The sequence below is a fragment of the Gossypium hirsutum genome, chromosome A07 (genome assembly GCF_007990345.1).
Source record: "Gossypium hirsutum isolate 1008001.06 chromosome A07, Gossypium_hirsutum_v2.1, whole genome shotgun sequence".
Classification (NCBI taxonomy): Eukaryota; Viridiplantae; Streptophyta; class Magnoliopsida; order Malvales; family Malvaceae; genus Gossypium; species Gossypium hirsutum.
Genome location: NC_053430.1, coordinates 22,780,130 through 22,801,786, shown reverse-complemented (window position 1 = coordinate 22,801,786; position 21,657 = coordinate 22,780,130). Strand labels below are relative to the sequence as shown.

Below are 21,657 nucleotides of genomic sequence, written 5' to 3'. Positions count from 1 at the left end.
GTTTCTTTTTTTTAAGCTTCCGCTCTAAATGTCTTTTAGGCAAATAGATTAGCGTTTTGATAATGAATATAGAAACTTAAGAGTTGAATAAACATTTTGAAGTTTGTTATGAATAAATGTGAACTAATGAACTGAAATGGTTTAATTGTTTTCAAAACCCTTTTAATGTGACATCACCAGATACGGTCATAACGTCTAGGCTGTGTTTGGGGAGTTACAGAATTTATAGCGGGATTGGAAAAATAAGCAATTTCTATTAGGCCTTTTAATTTTTTTTTACAATTTATATGTTGTTTTTAGATTTTATATACTATTCTAAATTTTTTATATATTTATGTCCATTTTTATATTTTTTAATGTGTATATACATTTAATAAAAAATATTTTTTCACATAAAGATATCACATGACACTTTATGATTGTCTATAAGATTTTTTTTTTAACCTTTGTAAAAAATAAACTAAAAATATAACAGAAACATATTTTAAATACCAAATTGAGATAAAAAAAATTAAGTACAAAAATAGAAAAATAAATATAGTTGAAACGCCACATAAATTAAGTCTATATAAGATATAACATACATACTAATGATAAGTAATCATAACTATTATTGTGAAATTACTTTAATGAAAGCTTTGTTTAGAAAATATTTAAAATGAGTTTTAAATCCCATAATATCAGATCATATTCTCTTATAATTATAAGAACCAATAATTGTATTTTCTAAGGGTCGGTAAAATAGGTTTTGATTAATCAATTTAAAATTTTATATTAGCATTAAAGAAAGAAACCATAAATCTTAATGTGAGGAATATTACTATTTAATGATAATTCCATGAACCTTTAAGTTTATAAATTAATTAACTTGTCTACGTATACGTATAGTGAGGATATTGTCATAATGATGTGGCAGCACAAAGTCTTCAGATAGCTTAAAATAAAAACTACCCTAATTAGCATTCATGCCCATTTTCCAGTTCAAATTCATCGTTACTACCAAGAATAGAGACGTAATGAATGCTTGAATTGGTTGACTACTGTTGCGCCGCCCGCTTTCCTTTTCTATTACGTGGTGGCTGCTCCGGTGATATGTTGCGGCGAGTGGCGACGCTTCGGCCTTGTGGTTTTGTTTTTTATCTTTCTTTTCCTACTTCTGGGTCATGATGGCCTTGGTTGTTTCTGATGGTTTGGCCCACTGGTTAAAACCCAATTTAGGTCAACTGAAAAGTTAGTAATAATTTTATTTCTTAATTTTCAAAATTTAGAATAAAGAAATATTTGTTACGGTAATTACGAGGATGGTGGTAGGATTGATGTTTCAAGTTAAACAGCGTCAATAATTAGAATGTTGATGTAACTATACAGAAAACAAATTATACAAAAAGGAAAAACTGAAAACTAAATTATTATTGAAGCCCATTTTTTGCCAAAGGGAGCAAACGAAAAAAAATTAAAGAGAAGATTTTCACTAAACAAGATGATCCAAAATAATTAAATGGCTTAATTTTGCCCTTGGCCAATTACAATTGTTGTGCCATCTGCTATCTTATTATTCACTCCGGAGTTTCTAAGGAGGTGTGGTGAGATGAGGTATTTGGACTGCTTGAAAAGGGGTCACCAACCTCTTGTTATGTTTGATGTGTTTTGTTAGTTCGACTAATTAACTCAAAATTGTCAAAAGAGGAAGTGAATTAGTTTTTAAAAAATTTGTGGTAGCTAAGGGAATAAATAGAGACAATGAACATGATAATATATAGTGGTTCGACCCCAATTACCTACTCCATTACCTTAGCTTTTCACAATTAAAGATTTTTTCGAATTCTGTAATTTAACAACCTTTGAAGATAATGTTTAACCTTACAAACTCTCTTAAGGTTTCTACCCAAACCTTAAGACAAAACCCTCTCAAAGAGTGAATACAAATAGCAAACTAAGAAGTAATCATTACAAGATTAGAGTGTTTGCAAATGAAGCACAAATACGAAGAAAAACACTTTATCTTTTTGCTTGATAATCTCTATTATTATTGTAGGGCCTTTAAAAGATGATATTTATACACCCTAATTAATTTCCAACCGTTGTGGTTATTATAGAAATGAATAGAGCTATTGGGGATGAAATAATCAGTGCATTTAATTCACCTGCAACCACGAATATCGATACTTGCTAGTATTGATATTTTTAGCATTTAATGCAAAATTCAGTGGTTGCTGGAGCCAGAAATATCGATACCAGTAAACTTTTATCGATACCACATGAAAAGTATCGATACTTGGCTAAAATGTTTGAGAACCAAAATTTCAAATTGATATTGATTTTTGGAGAGATATCAATATTGTAAAAACTATCATACATGCCATATTTTTTTGCCTGGAGCAATACTAACTTATTTTAAAATAGTTTTAACTCAATTGAAATTATTTTAACTTGATTAAAAGTTAATTCAAAAAGTTTTCTAAGGGTTCAAAATAGTAGGCACAAAATTGTATCTTTTAGACATCATTTGAAATACAATTTTGTTAATTGTTAATTGTTATTCAACTTTAGCTTTTAATTCAAAAATATTTTAATTTATTATATTAAAACACATTATCAAATAAGCTCGATACAACATGTTTGTTAACCATGTGGTGGTAATTCCTTATAGTTGTGACTATCCTTCGTTGAATATGGTTGGTTTCATATACGAACCCATTCATCATACTACAAATTTAATTGATTAATTAATTAAAATGTACAACTTCAACGATGAAATATATATATATATATATATAATCAAGTTAGACTAACATTAATAGAATGTGAAAACTAGTATTTTAAATATAAAGTTGAACAGAAATAGCAATAGGAAAAAAAACTAATAACTATCAAAATTGTGATGAAAATTTTTAATTATGATTACATGAATTAATTTAATTCAACTAGAAATTGAATTTAGTAATAACTTATAATAGTCAATAAATTAATGGTGTTGGATGTTGAATTCATCAAAAATAATATTTCTACACTTAAATAATAAATAAATAGTAGTATAGGAAGTAGCGTTAATCCCACAAGGATTGGGATATTTAAAATTATTGTTCGGTTTAAATAGGTTGCGCGTCTAGGCAGTTGTTGTGCCCATGACGTGTGATGATTTGTGTAAAAATAAAAGAAAGAATTTAAATATGATAAAATTAAAAATAATAGAGATAATTGAAATCGAAATAACGGTAAAAATAAAAATGAAATTAAATTAAATTGAATAAACCAATGTGATGAAATTCTAGCTCCAAGCTCGATTTTGGCTCTGGTTTTAAAACGATCATTGATAACAAATCTTCTCCTTTAATCGATAAGTCAATTATAGTGATCGAGGATGCCTCAGACCACTAATCCTTCTGTATATAAATTAATTGCGAGAACGCTCAACAATTAACCCTTATTGGACGAATAACCACGAAACATGCGTCCACGATTTAGTTCTTTAGTAGCCTTGGGAACTAGAAGGGCCCAACTCAAACCAACAACCTTAACTGCGAGGTCGTTTAGATTCAATTGTTATTTCCCTCGACCGATCCAATCAATTACTTAACTGGACAGGCCAACGTATTACTCAATAGACAGAATATGACAAGCAATTGATTCGGTACTTTCAACTGTACGTCTATCAATACTAAATCAACGAATTCTTTTTTACTTGATGTCAATATAATTTTGTGAAACGACAATGTATATTTATTTAATCAGAGAAATAACAAATATCGGTATAAAAAATTTTATGTACAGTTTCGATTCTCACGATATCGAAAACCAAATAAAAGATTGACTTATAAAATTAAAGAATGAAAGGAGGAAATTTTCTTGAAAGAAAATAAAATAAAAATAAACGTTTTAAGGCGGCTGTCCGCCTCTTCCCTTTCCGACGTAAGTATATACTATAATAATAGATAAACCTAATAACTAAAACAAGGTGGTTGAGGCTACATAATCAGTATCTATAATAATAAAAATAAAATCTTAACCTAAAAGAACATGAATAATAAAATAAAATAAAACCTAAAGAAAAGTAAAGGGTCTGCTGTGATGCGTCGCCCCCTCTACTATCACCTCATTATATATTTTATAATAATAATAACAATAACAACAATTTAAATTAATAAAATCCTAAAATAAAAAGAGACAAGTTTAAAAATATAAAATCTTTGTCTCGTGCACCAATTTAAGCTCTCATGTTAAATTTTTCATCTAATTTGCGTATCCACTTATTTCTTAACACATTAAATAATAATTTTCTTACATAGAAAACAATTAATTAAATTCTAATTTAATTAGTTAAATTCTAATTTAGGTAAAACTTATATCTAAAATTAATTTAAATAAATAATTAAAATATATCGACTAGACACATTATCAAATGGGTTATGAAATAGTTTGAGATTTTTACCTCACTAAAATTCTAATTACAACATCATGGAACAAGATTTTAATCTAAATTCATATTATATGCGAATATTTAATGTTATTATATTATTTTAATTGATATTTTTATTATATTTTAGAAATACGAGTAAAATTACTCCTCGCTTTCATCATTAAAATTTCAATTTTATTGAATTTCGCCAAAATTTTTTAATTAAATATTACCATTAAAATATGAATTTTGATGCTTTAAAAGCAAAATATAATAAGATAATTTATAGAATATTTAAAAATTAATAAATCAACTTAGAATTTATAATTAATGAAATAAATACTTGAAAAATAATATATATGGGAAAATTGAAGTTTGTTTTTTTTTTATAAAATAATCTTTTCATTTAATACTAGAAATCCTATCATATGCGTATGCATATGGAAACCACAAATTTAGAATACGTATGTTTAAAAATAACATATGATTGTCTATTGATGGAGGTACTAGATTATGCATGACAAAAATAAAATGTATAAGTAGATTAAAATAAAGTTTCGGTTGAGTGGTAAATATATATATTTTGTAATTGGCATGGGTTCAAATCCTATTATATATATATGTACCCTCAAATAATATAACTTATTTTAAATACAAAAAGTCATTTTTGTAATTTACTAACTAAGTTGGTGCCCTATTGACTCTTGACACCAACTCAGTTAAAGATTTTATTAATAGTAAGTATAAATACATAACTGATGGAGATAATAAATTTTGCATATTAAAATAAAAATATATAAAATATATTGAAATGTGGCTTTGGTTGAGTGGCAAATTTAATTTTTTACTAATCTAATTGGTACGAGTTCAAATACCACCATATGAATATTTTTCTTGGCTTTTGCTAAAATGAAATGACTAAAATATCTCAGATAATATAATTTATTTTAATTATGAAAGGATATTTCCATAATTTTTTTAACTGAGTTGGTCCTGTGGCACCAACTCAGTCAGGGCTAGGGATGGATAAAGGGGGGCGGGCGGTGCCTTGGAATTTTCAAATTTTTGAATTTCATAAATAAATTTTCATGTATTTTAATTTGGTATCCATATTGTATAACATTCGCCCCCTTGACTAAATTGTATATCATATAATTCGCCCCTTTAAGCCATAAGGTTGTACTTTATATTAATAAAGTACTTTTCAATTTTTAATTATATAACTTTGATAATAATCAAATATTAATGTATACTGGGTCTTGAAAGACTAATCTTAAAGTCCTAATATGGTGCTTTGAATTTTAAACTATTAGGGCAGTGGCTAACACAAGTGTGATAAAATGAATTCTCATTTTAATGATGAGGTAGTGGAGTTACTTGTTCTTAGCTCTGCTTTGGATCTACGTGATAATTACAAAGTTTTTCGGGTGGAAGATATTTGCAAGCTTATGAATGATTTTTATCCAAACGATTTTACGGAACAAGAAAAGCTACACATGAAGATTCAATTGGAGCATTTTCAACTAGATGCTCATCAAAGCATAGAGTGATAAAAAGGTTCTACAGTTATCGAGTTGAGTCAAGTGCTAACTAAGACAAATAAGTCAAGTACTTATCCTCTTCTTGATAGAATTATTTGTCTTTTGCTTACTTTTCCTATTTCTACTACAACAACCGAACGAACATTTTCAACATGAAAATTGTGAAGACAAGGCTTTGCAACAGAATGGAGAATGATTGTTTTTTTCAGCTTACTTGGTGGCATACATCGAAAAAGAGATAGCTCAAAAATTTTCAACAGATTCTATCATTGATAAGTTCAATCTTATGAAAAAGCGGAGGGTGCAATTTAGGATGCCTGATACTGAGAAATAGGACTAAAACCAAGTTTTTTAAATTTAATTTTTGGAATTATAATGATATTTTATGAAATTTTTAGTATAGTATTAGTTATTCTTTTTTGCATATTGAAAAGAAATATTTAATTTTATAAAGTGTAATTTTTTCTTTTTAATTTTTTTACAATTAAAACGTTCATGCTTTTTAAAAAAATATTAAATTGGTTTGTTTGATAAGAACAAAAAATATCTAAGAAGAATTGACACTTTTTTATGTTAAAAAAAATTCGTTCGGATTTAGAAATTTCACCTTCCTTGGAGTAAAATCTTGGATCTGTCCCTGGTTAGGAGTTTTATTAATAGTATAGATTATATTGATTAACTTACTTTTTTTAATATTAAAAATATTTTCTATTAAATTTTCTATTTAAATTATTTTTAGTTAAAATTAAATAGCAAATTTTAAGGTTAAACCACCCCGTTAATCGCTTTAAATTTAGGTCGTTCCTAATTTGATCACTTCAAAATATATATATATTTTTGTAAATTTGGTCACTCTCGTTAAAGAAATTGATAAAATCGATCACTCAATCATTAAATCCATCTCTTCCACCATTAAATTTATTTTTAGTTTATTTTTAACTTTTCTCTTCTTTTTTTTCTATCTCCCCTCTTTTTCTTCATCTTCTCCCTTCTAACACAGAAACCCTAGCCGCTACCTCTCTTAAAGATGTCATCATTACTTCCGTCGAACCATTGTTTGCAAGCTCAAAAGTATAAAGCCATCTCAAAATCAAGCCATACCGATAGGGGGATTAGGATATCAGAGCACGAAAATTCTAAAGTTTTGGGAGTGGCCTCACAATTGTTAGGTTTTTTTTTTGGAGAAATGTAACCTTATAGATTTTAAGAGAAGGCTTTGGGCTTCACTTTGGTGGCTTTGGATCGACAATCTAGCGCCAAAGAAGATGTTGGACGATCACAATAGAGATAGTGAGAAGCAGAAACCATGGGTAAGGAAAAGGAAAACATGGAAATAGGGAGAAAGAAGAGTCCATTAGCGTTGTTCATTGATAGGACAACACTCACTGTAGTGGTTCGACAAAGGAAGCAATAACATCTTTAGAGGAGTTAGCGGCTAGGGTTTCTGGGTTATAAGGGAGAAGGTGAAAAAAATAAAAAAGAAAAAAAAGGAAACGAGAGCATTTCATTAAATTTAACAGTTGAGTGATTAATTTGGTTAATTTCTTTAACGACATTGACTAAATTAATGTTTTTTTGAGGTAACAAAATAGGAATGACCTAATTTTGGTGTGACTAACGGGGTAGTTTACCTGAATTTTGATAAAAATCAAACATTAATAACAAAATTCAATCAAACAAAAGTAACACGACAAGATTTAATTTATAATTAAAGTATAGTAGTAAATTTACCTTTAGTTCATAATTACGATGGAAAATATTTTTTTTTGATGAAAAAACTGAATAAAATCAATTACAAAAGATAACCATTATCTTTATCATCCTGTAATAGGTTTACTATATCCTTGGGAGCCTCGTTAAAAATCTGAAAACTTGATTTCCAATTTAGACTAAGTTTGGCAAGACGATCTGCCACCAAATTTTGATTCCTTGGAATATGTTTAATCTCCCACACTCCTTCCTCCTTTATAATGCATTTAGTCCTTCTGAGAACTGAAATCCCGGAATCCTCCAAATCCAAGTCTAACAGGGTTTCAACGACTTCAAGATTATCATTCAAGATCTAGATACGCCTGTATCCCTTATTAAGCAAAATAAGAATATCATCAAGAATGCCCCAGAGTTCAGCTTCAAATGGAGAACAAACTCCTAAAAAAGAGTGAATCCCACTATCCAATTTCATTCATGATCTCTATCCACGCCTCCTGTAGCAGCAAATCTAGAGTCTCTAGCGACAGCTCCGTCCGTGGATAAGAAAACTCACGTATTATTTGAGAGATTTGCTGAATTAGAACTGTGTGTACTCCTTTTATTGATTCCCATGCTTGCTTCGTATTGCCGCGCCCAACAACTGGAGCTTTTGACCACGTCATATGTTGTCTAGGTGATATTCTGGAAGATAAAAAGACTTCTATTCTTCCATATGCTCCACGTAATTAATCCGAATAAACATGGCCAAGAGAGTCCACTATCCTGCAATATTTCATGAAAACAAAGGTTAAGTGAAAACCAATTAGGAAGAGGGGTAGAAAAGAACCTTTGTTTGAGTTGTTTTGGAAGAACAAGTGTCCACACATCCTTTGCAAAGGAGCAATCTCGGAGAACATGAGACAAATCTTTAATCCTATACCCACACAAAGCGCACGAAGTGCTGTGCCCAATCCCTCTTCTTACACGCTCGAAATTGGTGAGGAGTCTTTGCTAAGAAGCCAACCAGAGAAAAACTCTGACTCTCTGTGGTCTCGGATATTTCCAGATAGACTTCTACGATGACAAATATTAATTAAAGTAAAATATAGTGTAAAATTTACACAATAACCCATTGATATTTTATATTTATATTTTTAATTTAAAAAGAAATTATTTTACTATGTTGATTACAATTATACACTTTTAGATAATGAATATTTTTGCCTTCAATAAATAATTTATTACCTTAAATGAGTCTCAATCCTAAATTTAATGCTAAAATTTGAGAAATAATTAGTTCACTAAATTAATTACAACTATTCAATTTAAATAAAGAATATTATTCACTTCAATAAATAAATTATTTTTAATTATCTTAAATCATTCTCAATTAAATTAGATTTTTATTATATTAATTAAAAATTAGTTATATTTATTTTACATGTAGTGCTATTATTTATTTATTTGTACAATTCGATTTTAGGAATTTTATTTATAATTTGGACCGATTCAGGTGACATGGTAAAATATCTCAAAAATTCGAAGACATATCTTAAATTTATTGAAGATATTCTCAGAGCTTATTGTCCTACTATTTTGATGGGAAAACTGATTGTAATTGATCTAATATGTTTGCAAGTCTTGGTTGCTTATAAATTGAGAAGACTTGTGCAGGTGTTGTATTGATCTGAGAAAACTTATTTTTGTTTGATTGAGGAACATTCTTTAAAGTGATTAAGTGTAAAATCAAGCGTGTTACTTGATTTTTCTCCCAAGTTTTCATGGGGAAATTTCAGAGAAGAATGATCTAGACCTTAGGTGCAAAAGTGAGATTCTAATCTGATAAGGGTTAGAGCTTGTAATCACTTGTTATTCGAGGTATTAATAGAGTGGAATATCAGGGCCCCGTAGATGCAGGGAAACTGAACTGTGTAAATATATCGGTGTGTTCTTCATTGTTCTTTTTGGTTGTTCATTAGTGGCTGAAATAGTTCGTATTGTTCGTAGCTCTACTTCTGACATTGTTCAATTTTGCTTGCAATATTGTTCTTCGTTTTTCAAAAACTAGATTAAAATGTGTCACAAGTCTCTGTACTTTTCAAAAAATAGGAACTTAGTCCTTGTATTTTTATTTCATGGAATTTAGTCTATATACTTTTCAGATTTCAAAATTCAAGTCCAACTATTAACATTGTTAATTTTTTTTATTAAATTAAAGTTAATTAAAATTTTTTAAATACATGACTACCAAGTAGGTATTTTTTTTATTTAATAAATGTCATAGCAACAAATTTGTAACACCCTTCGCCTGACCCAACCATCGGATCTGAGCTGTAGGATGCTACAAACATTACTGAAGCAAATTCAAACAATTTTACAACATCTGACCAATCATATATGCGAATAGGCATCATTCATGTTCTAAATATGCATTACAATTATTTTCAAGTTCTCCACGAGCTTACAAAAGCTCTTTTATTAAATCGTACATGAATTAGGACCAAACTGTAAAGTTTTAAAAATTCGGGATCGATGTCGCGACTTTGCAATCTCCACGTCATGACGTCACCAACTCAATAAGTCACATTGCAACATCATGTTTACTGACGCCACGACGTCACTCACTGCCATCATCACGTTGGGACTTGGAAGTTTGTGGTCGTGACGAAGCCCCTATTTTTTGCTAAAAGCGCATTTGGTACCTAATCCAAACTTTCAATTCCTACATTTTCATACCATTAAATAACATAGATTCATGCCAAATCTAAACTAAATCATGCTCATGTTTATTTAAAACCAAACAACAACATAATACCTCAAGTATTTACCATATAAACATAATCAATGCTTGAATTTAAATCAACTACAACAACTAACTTCATTTAAAATTCAAATACCTCACACTTGTGCATTATAGTAATGAAGCAACCAATGAACTTGACCTACAATTTACCAAAACATACATCAAGCTACATTTCATGCTTAGCATGCCAAACTTAGCATTTTTTCAGTACACAAATCTTAGTATTTATATATCATGCGCAAACATCAACTAAATAACAACACTTAGTATATATCCTAAGCTTTACATACAACTTAACCATTAATACAAATTCAAACTTACCATTCTATCAAGAAAATGACTTTCGATAACACCTTATCCTTATATACATACCACAACCTCAATATCAAAATAAACATATTACAATTGATTTAGTGATAATGTGAACTTCACGATGATACAGCTCGGTGAGTTCCACAAGGCTATGATCTAGAAGGAAAAAGAAACAAATAGAGTAAGCATTTAGAATGCTTAGTAAGTTCAAATGGAAAATACTATGCTTACTTTTCTTTTACGTAAGTATTTAAATTACCATAGCTTGGCATAATGTTGGCTAAAACATGGTAGTCAAAACATCAACAAGGTGAGTATTTGTATCCATGTATATTTGATAACATAAATAGTTCAAAGAAACCAAAGATATACATAAATGAATCCAATTATATATTCCATTATCTATCTTTAGAACTATACCAAATACATATGATTCGTTTGCAATTCAATCTAAACAATGACAATTCAATTTGAGTGTTAAGTCCATTTCATCACATTCTCACACTTTCCAATTTCGATTATACCATTTCACTCGATGAACCTAAGTAAACAGAGTCGGATACACGGGTAAACTACATCACACCAGTTGCTTGTCCAAGCTAAGTATATATATCAGGTTACCTATCCGGGCTTAACTTATATCACAACACATCAGGTTACTTGTCCTAGCTAAACCTATGTCACATGATACCAAGAATTTGCAAGGAATGTTGGATCTCACTAAAATCTATAGTAAATCTCGTACAAGCACACACCAAACCCTATTGTCATGCCAATTGTATCCTGACATTTACTAAGTTCACACGGGCATCAATTTTCACATTTTTCAATATCAACCCTATAATCATTTACATTTACATATCACACCCTAAAAAAGGGTAACATTCTTTAGTTCCATATAATACAATCATTCGTATTTTTACATTTGTACCTCTATATTGTTTCATAATAATCAAATATCACATAATATTTTCATTCAATCCATTACTAGCCAAATGTGCCAAATTCATAACATTACAACTCTATAGGATCATTCATATATTAAATTAAACACAAGTATACGCATATAATACTAAGTGAGATAGTAAATTCCATATGATTTACCTATTCGAACACCAAAACGGGTTGATTCTCCAAGGACTAATCAATAAATTTAGTTTTTTCCTTATTAACTCCAATTTGACCCAAATTTTGATCTATAAAATTGTTTTATATAACCAGTCAATGGAAAACATTTTCACATATGTCGTGATATGCATGATCTTATATAATTCCATTTTTCAAAATTTCTTCATATTTTACATTTTATTCAATTTAATCTTTGAACTTGAGATAAGCATAACTTTAATTTTCTAGCTTTGAATTAAAATTCAATTTCACATACTTTCATCAGAGACGTTATCCTTTCAATTTATAACATAATTTCATGATAGGTTTTACTTTTATTGAATTTAATCCCAAATGTAACAAAGTTAACAATTAAGCTAAATTAACTTTACAATCTAGTCATTTTCATAATCTAAGCTTAAAATCTAACAATTTTATGCCTAATTCTTCTAGATATCAACAATTAAAACTTTCAAAACTTTAACAGTTTTACAAGTTGGTACATAGGCTAGCTAAATCAAGCTCCCGCGACCTCAAATCTATATAAATTACAAGAAAATGACTTAAATTATATATCAATTTGCTTGATCAAATGTTTGAATGCTTGGAAGGGTTTTCTTTTTGTTTTGAACAATGGTGGACGGTGAAGGCTTATGGAAAATGACAACCTTCCACCATTTTTACTTTATATACTTTAATTAGTTTTAGTTTAATTTATAATTAAGTTAGTTAAACTTAACTTAATCACACTTAAGTCTAAGTGGAATGGGTCATCATCAAGCACTAACCCTTATTAGAAATTAGTCTATTTACCACTTTAGACATTTGGTTAATTGTTATTTAAGTCCCTAAGCCATTTATCAATGGAAAATCTATAGCGATTGGGCTTTTACAATTTAGTCTCTGATCCTTAATTAGCTATTAATTAGACGAAATTACTAGACCAATCTCAAATATATTTTTATATTTTTCTCCATAAATGTTCATATTTAATATTTACAGACTCGATTTATGAAAATGATATTCTGAAATCGTATTTTCTTGTACCATTGAAAATCGAGTCGTTATAAAATTTAATTAAAAAATATTATACTAGAGAACACTGCTTCAATTAACATTAGTTTAATTTTCTTCCTTGCAAATTGGTGCATGAGAAACGAATTAAAAAAGAAAAAAGGAAATAATGCAAAACTTTAGCAAGGCTGCTATTAATCAGGCATGATGTCGAGTGTTATTTCTAGAAATGCCATTTGAAGACAATTTCGTGAAACGATTTGTAGTTGATGTGATCCAACTCTTTCCCCCGATCATGTTCTTCGTCAAAAAAGGCTTTGCTTCTTCGATAGTCAGCTCTTTTGCCCATTCAACCCTTCTCTTTGTACTAGCACCAGGTCCATAATATTTGTATTCTCTATAGAACACCGAACTGTGGAATCAACAAAAATAAAGGAATTGACAATTTTGCTTTTACAATCACTAAGAAAGAATCAAAAATTATTTGAGTCATTTTTTTTGGGGAGTAATCTTTGTTTACCTTTGTTTGGATGAGTCTCCCCAGTCATCCCATCCTTGTGGCAGAATCACATTAGACATATAGGTGAAGGCAAAAATGACCCTGGAATATGGACCCCATGCCCTTCCTAGTAAAGCAGTCTTAACTCCAGTTATCTTGCAACCCAAGAAAGTGAATCCTGTGTTTTGTGACGGTGAGTCTCTGTGTTGGGCTGTTATTGATGCATCTCCTTTTGATAGTGAATGCAAATGACATTTCTGAGAAAAAAAAATTAATAGTTCGAATATCAGAAAAGGTAAGAGTCGAAACTGTAAAATAATCATCTTAATGCCGTACTACAATTGTGTTTACCTCAAAAAGAGAAGCAGCATTCCCACAAATGAAATCAACAGCACCTTCAATGTAACAATTGCTATAATAATGCCTTCCAGTGTCGTCTAACAAGGTATCCTGGTACGATAAGATCCTGCACCCGAAGAAAGCTACCCTATCTCCAGATACCCTCAATGCTACTGCTTTGGCACCAACTCCATACGTATTCTATAAACATTAAGACAAAGGATTTGTTAATTAAATCAAAGGGATCCCAAAGGCTGAAAATCGAAATCCCAACCTTTTGAATATTAGCAACATATAAGGTAATATGATACCTGAATAGTAAGGTATCGGGCAACAAAATCAGAAGCCAAAACTGAGAAAGTAGGTGATTCAAAAATATTCCCACTGTCATTCCAAGTTATGACAGTGGCATTTGGGTTAGAACCACTTATTGTAATGAAAGGTTTATCAGTAGGCACAGTAATTTTTTCTTCATAGATTCCAGGCTTAACCGATATGAGTACAACTTGTTTGTTGTTTGATGGCACCGCATCAATGGCATCTTGTATTTTCTTATAGTCTCCCTTCCCCGATTGATCAACTTTTATGAGTAGGGCTTCGGTGGCGGCGTTCGATCCATGACTAGCCATGAAAATGAGGAATAAAGTTATCGAAAAGAAACGAGCATAGCAAGAAGTAGACTTGGGAGCCATAGTTGGCAATTCAATCAATTGGTGCACTTAAGAATAAAATTTAAGAAATAAATAAGTAGGATTGGTTTATGACGAACAACTCGTGGTTGTTCTGCTTTTATAAATGTGAATTTGGAGCCGTTTTCTTGACATGCAAGTGTGATATTTATACTTTACACTTGTAATTTTGAAGCAAGAGAATGTACATTATATTAGAAAAGGCTACCTGGGTAACTTTCAACGCAAGTAACCGGAAAATAGAAACGTGGAAAAACGTCTCTATAAGGCCATGGCAGTCCTTGATATATTTATTTCTTGAATTTCAGATTTTGTATTAATTATAATTCATTATGGCTTGATTTTAACAAACTAAAGGAAAATATTTTATTTATTTTGAAGAGAATTTTTTTACTAAAGTTTACTCTCTTTTTTTAATTTTAAATTTGAATTTATAAGAATTATCTTTAATATCATAATTAGCTATTTTAATACATATCTATTAAATAAATTATCTCTACATATTATTATATTAGTAACGAATCCAAGCCTAAAACAAAAGGAATTTTCTGTGTTTTGACTGATTACAAAAGCTTGGAAAAGTGAGATGAATTTGTGGTATTAAGCAAAATGCTTAAATCTGTATTTTTTTTTATTTCCTCCTTCCAAATTCCAATTGTTTATTTTAGCCGCAATCGAAAGCAATTGTCATCGTTTCAGCCGCATTCAGAAATAAACGCAGCAAATGTTTTTTAACAATTTAAAGTAGTTATGATAATAATAATAATAATAATAATAATAATAATAATAATATTTTAGACAAATTATATTTTTTTATAAAGGTTATACATTATAAATTTTATACTATTTTTCACTTAATTTACGCATTATAAAAAGATATATAACCTAATATAAGTCTTTTTCCAAATTAAGTTTATATAAATTTTTGTAATTAAATCTTCAGATTATTTAGACTGTGAAGCCAGATACTATAAGGCTGATGCTAATTATGCAAATAGCAAAGGTTTTCTTGCACCATGTTGTGGAGTATGATACCATTTGAGAGAATGGTGCTAGACATAAGCACTATAGATAGCTCACTGACTCTTTAATTTGAGACATTCAATAGTTCAAAATGTGGTTGAGAATTTATTTATTGTTCTAAAAAAATATTTCTCATATTAAGAACATCACCTTAATATAGCATAAAAAAAGGTTGGATCAAACTAGCATGTTGCATTTTTCATAACTTCAATCATAGGTGGAATTGAGATGGTTTATACTTCGAACAGTACATAGAAGGAGATCTTGATAATTTTAATAATGCTGGTTCAAATTCAAATGATGATAAACTCGATCAAGGACCAACAAATGGTGATAAGGAACATATGTTAAATATTAAAGAGGGAATAACTCAAAAAATATGCACTAGAACAATTAGATAAAATTTGCATATGTAATTTATTTTTCTTGCTATTTTTATTAATAATCGTATTATCAACTACTTTTTTAAGCTAACATAATACTTATGATGATTTGATTTTAATTTTTGCTACTTGTTTAAAAATTATTTTTACAATACTAATAATTTTTTACAATAACCAATGTTTTTTAAAACTATAAATTATGTAATTGTGTAATTACAATTTGCACTACTAAACATAACATAGGCAATTACAATATAATTATAATTTGTCAACCAAACACATTTAGAGAATTACAATTCTTTATAATTACAAGAGAGTGTAATTACTACCTTAATAGTTACACTTTCATTAGTTGTCCAAACATAACCTAAAAAAGAAAATCTCTAATCAAACACCAAGGAATTAAGGATTTGCTTAAAAAGTTTGACACCAATTACTATGACAACATCTCAACTTTGGAATCGAGTTTCATCTTTAATTAAGTATTATTATTTGATACATTACAAATGAAATTAAAAATTTACAAGCAGTATTTAAAGAATTAAAATGAGTTATTAAGATTTTTAAGTATATGCATCTAGCCAAAATAAAAATTTTAAATTATATATTTGCATCGGATCAATATTAAATAAATACTAACTTAAATTTGTTATGGTTAACAAAATATAACTTTTGTCAAAAATTATTTTAATTCTTTTTGAGAAAACATTTGGTATATTTTTAGTAGAGATTTTAAATTCCACAAATAGGATCAAGGGATTGACAAGTGTTCTATAGGGTATAGTAAAATATTAAATAAATTTATATCTAGGAAAAAGGCACATGATAATTTTTTAAAACTACTTGTGAAATAAACAAAATACATTACCAATATACTAAATATTATTCCATAATTTTTAAATATTATATAAATTTTATCAAATTTAATCTTTTTTAATATTACAAAAAAGAAAATGTTAAAAACAGTAAGATTTGCAACAAAACTTTCATAAATAATTCACTTTTTTTTCCTTAAAAACAATATAATACCTCAGTGAAGCAAGAATTATCTTTCCACCTGAACTTACCTTTGGAAAAAATATATTTATAAATATTGTTAGTAATCATTTGATTGGTAAAAAAAAATTTACAACAAACCATAAAATTAAGTTAAATAAGAAAAGAATTGGAATATATGAAAAATATAGTTATAGTTTAAAAAAGGAAAAAAAAAGTTATATAGTAAGAATTGGATTTGATAACTTTGTTCTATTCCATTTTTTTTCATAATTAATGTTGATACTTTAGGTTTCTTGTTTGTTGAAATACAAAACATAAATAAAAGTGCTAGAATGTAGTAGCCACCAGGGCTTGGCGTTACGAAAACTGTGCAAACAAAAATACAAAGAACATCGAGGTTTGTTTACACAGTTCGATTTCCCTACGTTTATAAAGTCTAGTTTAATGAGTAATTTTATTATCTTTAATCCACAATACAACAAGTGATTCACACTCTACCACTCTCCAAGTATAGAGATCTCACATAAAAGACTAGAACACTCACCTCTAAATCCTCCCCCTGAGAACTTGGGCAGTAAACACTCAAGAATGTTTACAACAAAAATTTCCACTCCCTCATAAAAATAGTTCTTCAATGAACATATTAGAATGAACTCGATAAGCTCTCATACAAAACTTAGACAAACCTCAAAGCTTATATCAATATTTGGCTTGCTAAGATATAATCTAAATGAAAACAAAGTTACTCCTTAAAATAGCTATTACCAACTCAATAATCAAAATACAATCAATCGAAGATATGATTTCCAAAATAGCACATAGTCTTGATCGATCCTTTGTGTTTCAAGGGTTGATTTGATTCACCTGAATCTAATACAATATTCAAAATCCAAGAACCGGTTTCAATAGATGGAGCATAGTATCTTAAATAAAACAACACATTAATAGGTCCAAAGATTTCCTTCATTAAATTATCAAACCAAATAAGGCAAGTATTTAAGCACCTCAATGGTACTTTGCAATTGGCACTACCGAGTGCCAGTCAGCAATTATCAGCTCATCTTGCCTCAATAATCTCCCCTATTGCAATTTACTGAACAAAACCAAACAACATTGGAAGTTAAACATCACAATCACCAGTAGCCCTCCTCAACACAATCCTTACTCTACTTAGCTCAACTTTGAACATAATATAATAGTTTTAACTATTAATAATATGTCTAGAAAAAGAATCAGAGAATAACATTCTGTAACGCCTCAAAATCCCAGATAATTATTTATTGTATGTTGTGACACAATTGTGTATTTGCTTTAGTGGTTATGTGTTCTGGGTGTGTGGGTGAGGTCCTAAGTTCAAGCCTTGTCTTGGGAAATTTTTTGTATTTTTATTAGTAAAGCCTTAACCTAGTCTATAGGGCTTAAGTTTAAGTATTTATAAAATCATATCAAAATAGGTTTGCTGGTTTAGTGGTTAAGTGGAGTGTTGGGGTGTTGGAGGTCCTGGGGTCGAATCTAGGCGTGAGCATAGGTATTAATTTTTTTTCGGTTGGTAGTGAGTGTTTGGATGGAGTTAAAAGTTTGTGGAGTTGGTGGTGATTTAGTGATTTAGTGGGATTGAGGGGGATTTTGTTATCTTTTATTTTATTTTTTCGAAATCCCTAAAAATTTTCTTCTAAATTTTTGACGTCTCTTTTTACCTAGTTTGTCGAAATTCTTCTCTTTTTCCTCTTTTCTTTCCGATTTTCCTATTGTTATCTTGGGGTTCAATGTTGTTACGCTCATTTGGTAAGTATCGCTCTTGCTGTTTTTTTTAAGGTTTTATGGTTGGTTTCTGAATGGGGGTTTTGTTTTGGTCTCTCGAGTTAGGAAAAGGATAAGATTCTGTTGGTATTCCTGAGGCGTTTCAGCGTTAAGGTTCCTGCTCGTTACTGGTAAGTCGTGAAGGCGTTAGTGATATTGTGAGTTTTTGCTTGAGGAATGTCTCCATTAAAGGTTTCGATGTTATACTAATTTAAGTGTTGTTATTGGTCAACTATAGGTTCTTGAGTGCTCGAGGATCTTTTTCATCAATCGAAAACAGCTGTGTACCCGAAACACCAAAAATGAGGATAAAAAAAGTTAAAAAAGTTTCCTGTCGATGCCACACAGCGTGTGGTCACCCGTGTGGTAGGCCATGTGAGGGAACACGGGCGTGTGGTTGACAAGCCAAGTCGTGCATGCATGACACGATCGTGTGATGGCCAGGTAGGCATTATGTGACACACGTGCAAGGCCAATTTGGGTCGTGTGGGCCACACGGGCGTGTAGGGCCACACGAGCAGATCACATGGGCATGTGAACCCAATCTACTGATTTGTTTGCTAAGGTTGCACAGGTCGCCCGAGTCAACTGTGAACCTTCGGTGGGGTTGGTAAGCAATGCTTTGGTCCCTATTTGACTGAATGATATATGTATGACTGTTTACTGAGCATGATTAGAATATTGTACTGATTATATGCATGACACTATGTGATAGCATGCCATGACTGTATGTTGCATTGCATGGGGATGGGATGATATATATGGAGGAAGTGTATTGAAAGGCTAAAAGCCTAATATACTGGCAGCTCAGCTGCAAATTTCTGTCTAGTGTCGTTTTTGGTACTCTTTTAGAATGTAGGGATAGGTGGGTTGACTATATCCCCACATGGAGTGTAGGGTTAGACGGAGATGGTGTGTAGAAGCTGGTTAGGTAGGACTTGTTTACTGCATAATATGTTACTGTACTGATTACTGATACTGTAATGGGCCAAGGCCCAGATGCATGACTGATTTTGTACTGAGATGGGCTAAAGCCTTAACTAATACTGTCACTAATACTGAAAAGGGCTTAAGCCCAGACTAAGTTTATTTTGTATAATGTCTATTTGTTTGCACGGAGAATTACACATTGAATTTATGTAAACTCACCCTTCTGCTTAATCTGTGTAGGTAATCCCCAGACTTGACGAATCAGTGTAGCGGAAGACTTGGCAGTGGCCATATGAACCTAAACTTTTTCTCCAACTTTGGGTATTAAATTTTAAGTTATATTCTGGGTTATTTTTTTATGTAAATTGCAGACTTTCTGGGAATTTTATTTAATTTGAGTTATTTATTTTTTGTAGATTTATATCTGCCAAGACATTTAAAAACTTGGTTTTCAAAAAGGCAAAATTTTCTCTAGACACGCGATTTACTTAAAACGACTTTTAAAAGCTTCCGCCATGAAATGTGTGTAAACGAACAACTAGATAGGTAACGATTTTGGGGTTAACTAGCATAAACAAATGGAGAATTGTTTTATTGTAACAACTTAGTTTCAAATGCTATCATATGGCATCGCCAGATTTGGCCATAATGTCTAGGCCGGGTTTGGGGTGTTACAGTTAGTGATATCAGAGCCAGGTTGCAAACTCGGCTGTGGATTTGAGTTTTAAAAAGAAAAAAACTTATTTTTAATTAATTTTCAAATACTGGAATATTTCTACTGAACGTGTGGTACACTGAGTCTCCGATGCCGATTCTGTAAGTTCTCTATAACTATTATATATTTTGACTGCAACTACTGTAGGTAGTATATACCGAGACTACTATAGATGGACTGTACTGAAAACACTCAAAATAGTGTATAGTGAGACTGTAGCTAAACTGATAGACACTGTGTTGTACGAAAATGAACTCTGAATTATGATATAGTTCTGCATAAAAATTTTGATTAATAATTACTGAAACTGTGAACTGATGCATAAAACTATTAAATTCAGATAAACGTGATTCGATAATAAACATTTGAGGTACTCGCAGACGAGGTGCAAAAGGCTGCAGTAGAGGCCATAGAGGAGCTCCAGCTGAGTCCTCTTCATTGGGCGATATGTCGAAGCGAGACGACAGTGTCACCTGTTACAGAGACTGGGTCTGGGTCTCATGATCGAGTGGCTGGGGATGTGATAAACCGTAATTTATACATATTTTTACCCCATGCTTAACGCATTTTATGGATGATTTCCTATTAGAATTGGTGAATTCGATGCTCCTAATGCTTTAATTTCATGTTTTATACTTCGGAGAGCATAAGAGAGCGAAAGGAATGAGAAACGGGCCAAAAATGAAGAAAATGGGAAGAAGTACGAAATCAACACGGCCTGGACCTCCTCACACGAGCAGACTACAAGGTCGTGTCAATTTGGCAGGCTCGAGCACGGCCTGAAGTAATCAAACACGGGCTTGTCCCTGCCAAGCCCAAGTTGAGTCCAATTCTGAAAAGGCTAATTTTGAGGGATCTTAAGCATTCTAAAGCCTATAAATACACCCTAGAGGAGGAAGAAAAGGGCACACAGAACAAGGAGTAAGGAATTACTCCAAGGAAGCTGATTGATCCATCTCAGAAGTCGGATTCATCATCAAGACTGAAGATCTCCCCTCAATTTCCCTTCAGGAGTTTTGGGTTTTCTTTATGTTTTGTATTCTTTATTATTCTGAGATGTTTTCTTATTTAGTTATGAACTAAAACCCCTAAATACCTAAGGGGAATGAAACCTAAGACAAATCTTGTTATTATTTTCTGAATTGTATAATAAATATTTAACTTGTTCTTAACTATATGTTCTTAATTCTTGTTTTGATATCCCAGGATACTGATTCAAGATAAGCTCTTATTTAGTGGAGGAATAAACCCTGTCTAAGAGTACATTTTTCATAATTAAGCAGAGTTGTTTATGCGCCTAGACATAGGTTGATAAGATTTTGCCGGATTAGGGTGAAACCTAATAAGGAGATCCATAGATCGAGTTAATGCAACCCTAGGGTGTTAATTAGAGAAAGGTCTCAATTATTCAATCTAGG

The 21,657-nt window shown here is 30.6% G+C and overlaps 1 protein-coding gene across 1 annotated transcript; it reads right to left on the bottom strand.

The window, feature by feature from the left end:
• Positions 1-13,052: 13,052 nt before the first annotated feature.
• Positions 13,053-14,392, bottom strand: LOC107955890 (putative pectinesterase 11). Its single transcript, XM_041074116.1, has 4 exons — positions 14,012-14,392; positions 13,713-13,901; positions 13,383-13,618; positions 13,053-13,274 (listed from the first exon to the last, which is right to left on the bottom strand). Exons 1-4 carry the CDS (start codon positions 14,390-14,392, stop codon positions 13,061-13,063), a joined length of 1,020 nt encoding a protein of 339 aa, XP_040930050.1. The 3' UTR covers positions 13,053-13,060.
• Positions 14,393-21,657: the final 7,265 nt, after the last annotated feature.

Excerpts from the sequence above, each read along its gene's own strand:
- LOC107955890 (XM_041074116.1), bottom strand. The coding sequence starts at position 14,392 with ATGGCTCCCAAGTCTACTTCTTGCTATGCTCGTTTCTTTTCGATAACT. Across the intron at positions 13,902-14,011 it reads CCCGATACCTTACTATTCAG|AATACGTATGGAGTTGGTGC; the intron begins GTATCATATTAC and ends TAATGTTTATAG. Across the intron at positions 13,619-13,712 it reads ATGCTGCTTCTCTTTTTGAG|AAATGTCATTTGCATTCACT; the intron begins GTAAACACAATT and ends TTTTTTTCTCAG.